Source organism: Tupaia chinensis, unplaced genomic scaffold (assembly GCF_000334495.1).
Source record: "Tupaia chinensis unplaced genomic scaffold, TupChi_1.0 Scaffold143647_1, whole genome shotgun sequence".
Lineage (NCBI taxonomy): Eukaryota > Metazoa > Chordata > Mammalia > Scandentia > Tupaiidae > Tupaia > Tupaia belangeri.
The window spans coordinates 1,013,423-1,023,138 of record NW_006203496.1 but is presented as its reverse complement, the minus strand read 5'-3'; the positions used below and the strand labels follow the sequence as shown (position 1 = coordinate 1,023,138).

At 49.6% G+C, this 9,716-nt stretch overlaps 1 protein-coding gene across 5 annotated transcripts in view; it reads right to left on the bottom strand.

Moving 5' to 3' along the window:
- Nucleotides 1–9,716, bottom strand: part of MYLIP (myosin regulatory light chain interacting protein) — a 20,770-nt gene that overhangs the window by 5,501 nt on the left and 5,553 nt on the right. For 3 of the 5 annotated variants that reach the window (XR_003547210.1, XR_001369501.2, XM_006164604.3), the window contains exons 3-6: nt 4,319–4,504; nt 2,703–2,900; nt 1,544–1,708; nt 186–606 (exon numbers count right to left, since the gene is read on the bottom strand). Coding sequence is in view for 3 of the 5 variants with exons in the window: in XM_006164604.3 (XP_006164666.1) it covers nt 186–606; nt 1,544–1,708; nt 2,703–2,900; nt 4,319–4,504 (970 nt within the window). In the remaining 2 variants the exon portion in view is untranslated. Of the gene's footprint in view, nt 1–136; nt 607–1,543; nt 1,709–2,702; nt 2,901–4,318; nt 4,505–9,716 lie in introns of all 5 variants that reach the window. The other 2 variants (XM_027766736.1, XM_027766737.1) reach the window with 2 other exon arrangements.

Sequence of the window (9,716 nt, the reverse complement as noted above, 5' to 3'; positions counted from 1 at the left end):
GCAGCCGGGACGTCCCGCCCTCCCCCCCCCACTCCCCTGCAGCTGGGAGGTGCAGCACTCACCCCCCCACTCACCTGCAGCTGGGAGGTGCAGCTCACCCCCCCACTCACCTGCAGCTGGGACATGCAGCACTCACCCCCCCACTCACCTGCAGCTGGGACGTGCAGCGCTCACCCCCCACTCACCTGCAGCTGAGTGGCGCAGCTCTCGCAGCACACTGTGTGGCCGCAGGGGCAGAAGGTGGAGTTGATCTCCTCCTCGCAGCACACCATGCACAGCATGGCCTCCTTCAGCTTGCGGAGCTTCTCCTGCAGCGCCCTGGTCTGCTGACAGCTGAGGCCCTCACAGCTGCTGCAGTTCATGGTGCCCTCGGAGGACTTCAGAGGCGAGCTCGGTGGGCTCTGGTCACCCCGCGAGACCAGGTCCAGGACGCCGGCGTTGTACAGCGCCCTCCGGGCATGGTCGTACACCTCCTTGGACGTCCTCCTGATGTCGAAGACGTACTTCTTGCCAAGGTTAATGTTTTCATTCAGAAACAGAGATGCCAAGTGGCCCTTCAAGTCACGGCTGTACTGCATCATGACAGCGCTGGTCACGGTGTCGCACCTGCGAGGACAGATGGAGCAGCTGCTTTAACACCCCGGAGCCCAGGCGGTTCTGCGAGTCAGACCTTCAGACACTGCTGACAAAGGTAGTCATATTTGAATGCGGGAAGGTTCTTCCAGTTGTCTATGTGTTAAACACCACAATGATTCCCCTCTGGGTTTCTCAAATATCTCCACAGCACCTCAGGTAAGGGAGCTGCAAATATCAGGGGGCTTCAAAAGTTCACAGAAAGTGGAATTAAAGTACGAGAGGTGCAGAAAAAATGGAAATGCACGTGTAGGTACTTAATGATACGCATTTCCTGTGAGCTTTTACAGAACCCTTGTGTAGCGGACAGTGGCTGTCCACCGCCTCCTCCTGGATCTGAGCCGGTTTCCAAAGCAGCTTGTGGAAGAAAAAGGCTATTTTATATTTGAAGCCCTGGTTTCTTTGTTAAAAATGTCTGCAAGTTTATATTTTGCTCCACGATTTGTCCGCTTTTACATATAAATTGGAAGACTGCCTACCAGTTACATCCTTTGGATTTAGTTCTCTAAATATTGGAGTCCAATCACAGCTTAACGTTCCTTCCAAAATGAGGGGATCAATACTGTACTAAAAAGAATCTATTATAAAGTACATGGTGAGGGTTCAGGACGGCAGCTCTCCCAGAAGGGACGAGACGACCCATGCCTGCCTGCTGGAAAACAGGAAGCCACAAAGGATAGGAGGTGCTTCCAGGAATGCAGGTGCGGGCTAGGCGGGAGGTGTTTGTGTGCTCAGTCCCATGGACGACCTGGCGAGCACTTTCTACTACTGCAGAAACAACACGCTCAGAAGTACCTCATTCCTTAAATTCTGTGCAAGATTCACGGACACATGAAAGCAGCATCTGTCAGGACCTCGTCACCGAACCAGCCCAGTGCGGCGGCGCCCGGGGTGGCAAAGTCATACGTGCCTGTAGAAGGCGTGCGTCTCCGTGATGGCGCGGTAGAGCCCGCTGGCTGCCCTGGTGCTGATCATTTTAAACAAGAGCACGATGCTGTTCCCAGACTCCTTGGTGACTGTCAAGTACACGTTCTTCCCTGACTGGGTGGCCATCTGCACCACGGGGTATGCTATCCTAAGAGAGAGGAACAGAAAAATGAGCGAGCCCAGAGGTGCGATTTAGCACGTTGTGTGTGCGTCCCTGCAGAGTCCCCACCGGCTGGTGACCCAGCAGTAGACCAGACATTTAACCTGGGGCGGCCACTAACCGCGGCGCTTCCAAGGGACAGGAAAAGCAGTTGTGTCCACGTGGAAAGAAGTGTTAGAGCAAGTTTTGGATATGGGTGCACGTGTGTGTACAGGTGAAAATGAGATTTTTAACAAAATAAAAAAACTTGTCTGAAACATACAAACCCTGCCAAATTGATGGACTTTCAGTTAGCATTTAAAAGATAAGTAAATTGCTAGTAAGCCTGAATGTATACAACAAAAGAAAACACGTTTTTTTTTTTTTTAAGAGAGATTTGCTATAGGGGCATGTGCACTCATCAGAGACAGAAAGTGAGAAACCACCTCCAGGGGGGTTGGCCATGTCTCAATCCCTTCTTCTCCATTCTTCTCTCAGGATTTTGGGCATGCATGCACATGTGCCTGGCATGAGTTTAAGCTGCTGGGTCAGGAACTCGAACCATGGTCAGCTATGTGGGAGTCTAACAATGTAAGTCATCTGGCTTGTCCCAGTACTTTTTATTTTTTAGTTTGCTATAGTGCACGTGTGCTCAACAGAGACAAGGACAAAGAGAGAAAGAGAAAGAAGGAATGTGAGAAAGCTTCCCCCAGGGGGATGGCCATGATGCAAGCCCTTTTCTTCCACTCTCTTCCCAGGATTCTGGGCATGCACACACATGGGCCCGGCGGTTTTCAAGCTGCTGGGTCCTGGACTTGAACCACGCAGTCAGCCATGTGGGATGCAGCTGCCTCAACCTCCACAGCACCTACTGGCCCCAAAATGAAATACTTTATTCCTAAAAGAACTGTCTAGTAAAACCCTCTCTGTTTTCTATTTTCAGAATAAAATCTGCACGTGTATATACAAGCTGAGGTCTAAAAAAAAGTAGGACGTGAGTTACCTGTTAATTGGACTAAAGTCTTCTTTACAAATGGAGATTCCTTCTGGTCCGACCCCAATGAGGAGCTTCTGTCCTTCGCTGTCCCTCACGGAATGCCATTCGACGCCGTAGTTTTCCATTGCTGACACGGTCTGCAAAACTTGGTATTCGGCTGAAGCCTGGCTGGTCCCCTCCAACTCCTTATGCTTTGCAACGATGCTACAGGACACAAGAGGCCAGAGTTAGACAAGAGTTAGACAAGAAGATGATTCACACAGTCTTTAGACATTTACATAAGACAGATTTATATGCCGGAGCTTCTCATGCACGTCTCCAGGTATTTCTGGAGCTCTGTTATAGTATGGTATTATAAAGGTCGGGCTAGATCATTTGCAACTGAACCAAATACCAGATTTTGTTTAGTCTGCTGTGGTGGACAGTTCCCATTCTGGTCCTCGATGACCCTCTCTCCTGGCATTCATGCCTTTGGGCATAGCCTCGGTGAGAATACGACAGAACTATGACGTGCCACTCAGTTCTGAGACGAGGTTATAAAAAGACCCGATCTTTGTCTTGTGTGTTCTCTCTTGCACTGACCTGATGAAGCCAGAAACCACGTCATGAATAGGTGCTGGGTCCCTGTGGCTGATCAACAAAGCACGGCAGCCAACCTAGAGGCGGATCGCTCCCTCAGTTGAGCCTTCGGATGAGACCGACCTCAACCCACAGCTTGACTGAAGCCTCATGAGAGCCAGAGAGAACCTGCCACACCACAGCCAGGTTCCTCGCCCACAGAACGATATGATAATGTTTGCTGCTTTGGGCCACTTAAGTGTTACTAAGTTTAGGGGTAACCGTTATGCAGAACTAGGTAACTAAAATGCCGAGGTTAGGCCTTTTGGTTTAGTTCTTGCTGGGATGAAGAAAACATCCGTATACGGATAGACTTTATAATTTAGGAGATTTGCATTCTTAAAAGGTCAGAGATTTAAAAAGTTTGAGTAATACAGCATTTCGTAAAAGGACATTTATTTGTGTGAGCTATATTTGTGTTTCTACGTTTAACATATTAAAAGGCTGACGAACCTTCTGAAAATAACTGGTTCAGCCAGACCATGGCCCAGCTTCACCTCACAAATTCTCCAGATGTGCCACAGATGGATTCTGTCCTGGAAATGCTCCTACACTGGCTGCTCTGTGTCTGGTCTTGACGCAGCCTCACCTGTTCAGGGTGGCGCTGGACAGCTCCTTTGCACACAGCTCCTCGTAGTTGTACTTGGCGGTGTTCTGGTTGTAGTCCCCACACTTGCTCTGGGCCAGGAGGGCGCTGAGTTCCACTGCCTGCTCTGGCGAACACTGGAGGTGGCCCGCCAAGAGGGATTCCTTGATGTGCAAGAAAAAGATGTGCCTGCAAAACCACGCGAGGGTGGAGTCAGGCTTCGAGACAACTAGACTGCGAACTCAGCCTGCCTCGCAATTTCTCAGTCACTCTGAGGGACCAGGAGATGGTGTAGTGGTTACGTCACTGGACTCCCACGTAGTCGACTGCAGTTCGAGTCCCGGACCTGGTGGCTTAAAAACTCACAGGAAATGCTCCTACACTGGCTGCTCTGTGTCTGGTCTTGACGCAGCCTCACCTGTTCAGGGTGGCGCTGGACAGCTCCTTTGCACACAGCTCCTCGTAGTTGTACTTGGCGGTGTTCTGGTTGTAGTCCCCACACTTGCTCTGGGCCAGGAGGGCGCTGAGTTCCACTGCCTGCTCTGGCGAACACTGGAGGTGGCCCGCCAAGAGGGATTCCTTGATGTGCAAGAAAAAGATGTGCCTGCAAAACCACGCGAGGGTGGAGTCAGGCTTCGAGACAACTAGACTGCGAACTCAGCCTGCCTCGCAATTTCTCAGTCACTCTGAGGGACCAGGAGATGGTGTAGTGGTTACGTCACTGGACTCCCACGTAGTCGACTGCAGTTCGAGTCCCGGACCTGGTGGCTTAAAAACTCACAGCGGGGTACATGTGCATGCGTGCCCAAAATCCTGAGAGGAGAATGGAGAAGGGATTGCACTGTGGCCAAGCCCCCTGGGGGGTGGTTTCTTGCCTTCTGTCTGTCTCTCCAGAGAGTGCATGCATCCTATAGCACAAATCTCTCTTAAAAAAAGAAAAAAGGAAAAGTCATACTGAACACGCTTAATATTAAAAGACCTCTTTCTTATCATTAAGATAAAATAAGAACAAGAACAGAATTTTCCAGGAGGAAAAATTGTAATGCAGACCCAGCTGTGGTGGTGCAAGTGGCAGGAGCTGCTGCGTGAGTCTGGGCCACAGGGGAGGCCTGGGTTTGGATTTCTGGCCAACCTGGACACGCTGGGTACAGTGATGTGTGGGGGGTCCTGGCTAGCTGGAGGGCCAGGATGGGAGGGTTGCAACAGTGAGAGCCTGTCAAGAGTGCCTGAATCTCACCCTCCATCCTGCACACTCGCTCTCACATGTGTATTCTCCTTCAGTAAAGAAAAATAAACCTGGACCAAAACAAATCTAACACAGAACCTCTGTGGACTCTGCATCCTTCCCCCTTACCCCCGTGTCTGAAATCTCTCCCGGGTGCACCTCCCAGGTCCTGCCTGCAGCTCTCACTGCCCGACTGTGCACTTCTCCACGCTGTCCTTCCCCGGACACGCGCCCGCCCTCCTTCCGGGCTGCTTGTTCCAAGCATAAACGTATCATTTCTCTACTCAGAACCCTTACAGGGAGGGCCACCGTGTGCTGAGAAAGCACATGGTTATCATGAAACCTGGGGGCTCCCCCGTCTGGCCCCACATTTCCACCCACAGCTCCCATCATCCCCTGCAGCCACTGCCCTGCGGGAAAGAGATGATCCCTATCCTTGGAAAACCTGGGAGGCACGGTCACGCTCTCTGGTCCCCTCCTTGACCAGGTATGGTAACTCATCTCAGCCCTCAGTTTTGCTTCGGTGTTCCCGTAATGCACTTGCGCCCGGCATGCCTGGTAGGGCGAGTACTGGGTGAGACAGGTCAGAAGAGGAGGGCGGAGACACTGACTGCGAACCAGAGAGGGTTACGGAGACCATCTCTAAACGTCACATTGACAAGAGCCATCCACCTTCCTTTAAGACGTGTTCCAAATCCAATGCTTCATGCCTTTTATAATAATAAAAAGGACTTTGAATTATCGAACTCTGCCAAAATTCTGGGGTCTTTTTCTCATTCAAAGCCCTCAGAAAGACATCACAGTAAGAACGCATCAAAGCACGGAAGGAAGGTAAACATGGTTTCTATTAAAGCAAACATCTGCTAGTCTTTACAGTATTTCTGCCTTACTGCTGCACTGAGATGGGCCCCCAATGGGGCAAAGAAATCAGAAAAAAAAAAATCACTTGTAAAATGGCAGTGTGAGGACTGAGGTCTAGCGCACCCCTAAGATGGTGCGTCACTCACGCTGCGACCCTCCAAAGCTTTCAGATCCCCGTTTGGTGAGCGTCTCCGTGATCAGCACACTGTGTCTGTCTCAGTCCAGCAGCGCGTTACTAGGAGGCTGAAATCTTGGCCTGTGCTTATGATAAAGATCAACTTATGTGCTCCAGGAGTTTAAGGAGTCACCCTAAAGCGTCTCTGTTTCACTGCTGCTACGTAGACGCGTCTTTGAACCTGTTTTCCAAATACAAGCGAGGGAGACGCGTCTTGCTTTCTTCGCCATAGCCTGCAAAGGAAGAGTTTAGAAATGGATCCCATCTCTTTTTCCCAACTCTCCATGGCTACTTCTAGAGAGACAGCTGTCAAAGGCAAAGGTGGGGAGCAGCGGCAGAGCAAATAGGTGGGTGACAGTCGGAGCAATGGGGGTCAGAGTGGGGGTGAACGCCTGGGAGTGGGCACTGGCCCCTCTCATATGCTGCGTATTCTGGATGGGACCAAAATGGGACCATGGCAGGACACATGCAAACCCCCCTGGCTGCTTCTGCAAACTTCAGAGAGGCCCTCCCTTCAGTCTCAAGGCTATAAAGCAACGTTTTTATGTCAAGTCAATAACTGTCATAAGGGCCAGTGGGTAGCATGGAGGTTAAGGCGCTGGATCTCACATAGCCTACTGCGCAGGTTCAAGTCCCAGACCCAGCAGCTTGAAAAAAATCATGTGTACACGTGTGCCTAAAATCCTAAGAGAATGGAGGAGAAGGGACTGCAGTGTGGCCATTCCCCCTGGGGGTGATTTCTCACTTTCCCTCTCTCTTTGGCGAGAGCACATGCCATATAACAAGACTAAAAACTAACTAACTAAATAATAAATAAATTAAATAACTGTGTGTCATGCATGGCCTCTGTGCCCAGCCCTATGTTGGGATGTATGGTGAACGTGTCTGCTAGTTCCTTCTAGAAGGGACTGATAGGCTCTTGGAGTGAAGGAACATATCCTATCAAAATTACTCCAGCCACCAACTGGCTGGTGGGTGACCAGTTTATGCCCTCTGGAACAGTATGTGGGGACAGTGGTGGCAAAGACCGCTAGCCAAGGTGCTCCCTGTGGACTCCACACAGGTTCTTCCCAAGAGTGCAGACACTGCCAGCCCAGGGTGCCGTGACGGCCTGGTATTTAGAAATGACTTTAAATCAAATATTTTCTCCCTCTAGCACCTGGCTTGAGACTGTCTGTCTGGCTCTTGAATCTGACCCCTCCTTTTTTCATAAAGCGGGAGCAAGGTTGCCAACAATATCAAAACAAGCAGATGTAGTCTAAGAAGTCATGCCTGCAGTGGAGTCTTTCTCAGGAAGGATCAAAAGGGGCTGACATATCTGGTTCAGTAGAGGTCCCAGCCCCGAACCGCAAACACCAAGAAAGCCTTCTGAGAAAATCCACTGTGTCTTAAGCAAGTGTCTGCGAAGATGTCTTACGGACATGAGCTTCTCCAGCATTTTCTAATCATCCTTCGGGTTCGATCGTGACGGTCAGGATGATGCTTTGAGTTTTACTTGGTTACTAGGAAAACAGATATTTTCAAGATATGGACCACCTTTGGGGGCCCAAGATGAAACACACTGTAAACTCCTATCAGGGCACCGGGGTACAGATAAGTTCACCCGTGCTGCCGCATTATGGAAGGTTAAAAAAAAACGAGGCAAATAGAACGGGAGGCGAAATGTGAATCTGAAGAAAGACTCACACACGTATACTATGTGTATGTCTGAAGGCACTTCAGATTTTTCACCAGTATGCACATGCCTTGGTCCCATGAGTCATCCAACCACACTAGTTTAAACCAGACTCTGCCCGGTTATATCAAAACACTATCAAATAGAAACAGATTTGCTATAAGAGGGGTCTATTTTATGTCTTCAAAACAAAACAAAAACCAGTTCAAGATGTATCATATGCCTAAATATAAAAGCTGAAACCACAACACTTTAAAAACTAGACGTGAGAGTACTTTCATGACTCGGGGGCAGGTGGTGGTGAGTGGAGAGAGCAAAGGATCCTCACGACCCGGTAGAAACTCCAAAAGGGAAAAACTGGATAAATTAGATTTTTGCCCAAATTAAGAATGTCTACTATTCAAAAGGAATCTGGGAAATAAGGAAGCCATGGAGTGAAATGCATTGACAAAACACAGGACCAATGTCTAGGATAGACACACAAAAAATCTGCACAACTCAAAAATAAAGGCCAACGATTCCACTGCAGTGGGTGAGTGACTTGACTTGATACTTGGCAACAGAAGACACATGAAAGGCCAACATGCACATGAGAGAACGTTTAATGTTATTGTCAAGAGCTGCAGACGGAAACCATGACACCCACAACACACCCACCGGAAGGCAGGTGGAGACGGGGAGGAATTAGGACTCATCTGCGTACTTTAGTTTTTAAGTTTCTTTCTTTCTTGCATGAGAGAGGGCAGGGCACACCCTCTGCAGGGCTCGTGCTGCAATCCCCTGCCCAGCCTTCCCAGCCGACCAGGATCTCCGGCACGTGCGCACACAAACCCACACAACCTTGGTGTATGCAGGTCAACCTGGGAACGGGACGGCAACCTCTGGAATGGGTTCTAGCACTGGGGGCACTGCGTTACTGCCCATCACCCTCGCCCACCTTCTTGAGGTGCTTTCTAAATGCTCAGTTGATTTAAAATGATATTTAAAAATATATACTTTATTGTTTCATTTTATTTTTGCTAGAGGGTGTGTGCTTACCAAGAGAAAGAGGAAGAGGAGAAAGCCACCTATGGGGCAAGGTCATGCTGCAATCCCTTTTCCTCCCATTCTCCATCCTGTCTAGATTTGGGGCATGCTCACACACAGGACCAGCGTGTTTTTCAAACTTCTGGGACTGAGATTCCAACAGCTTGGTGGCCAAAGTGAGATGCAGCTGCCTTAACCACTAGGCCAGCCTATTCCAAAATCCTTCAGTCGTTGATTCAAAACGTATCTTTGCACCAGGCGCTCGATAGACCTACGATGCACGGCGGTCGGCGCCCTGTGTGATGGACTTCAGATTACTGGAGTGGCTGACAATAAACATAAGTAAATGCAGCGTCATGGCTTATGAAATGGAAGAAGGGAACGATACACTACGTCTTGGAGGAGTTCAGTCTCCCCTGCAGGGCCGCGGAAGGCTTTCAGGAGGAGCTGGGATTGAGCCAAAGTTGGAAAGGGAGGGAGAAAGGGTCTTTTATGTTTTGTTTTGTTTTTTAGTTTTTTTGTCATAGAATATCTACACATGCCAGAGAGACAGAGAGGAGAAGTGAGAAATCGCTCCCCCATGGGAGAGAACACTGCAATCCGTTCTCCTCCATTCTCACCTTGGGATTTTGGGCACACATGCACATGTCCCCAATAATGATTGTCAAACCACTGGATCCAGGACTCAAACTGTGGCCAGCCATGTGGGAGTCCAGTGCCTTAACCACCACACTACCTGATGAAACCAACAGGGGTAGATTTAATGAGGCGGCGAGTCAAACTCATCACTGAAATCTTGTTGGACTTAAACGCAGGATGACAGCATCGCTGTGAACACTTAGCTCAGGAGTCCC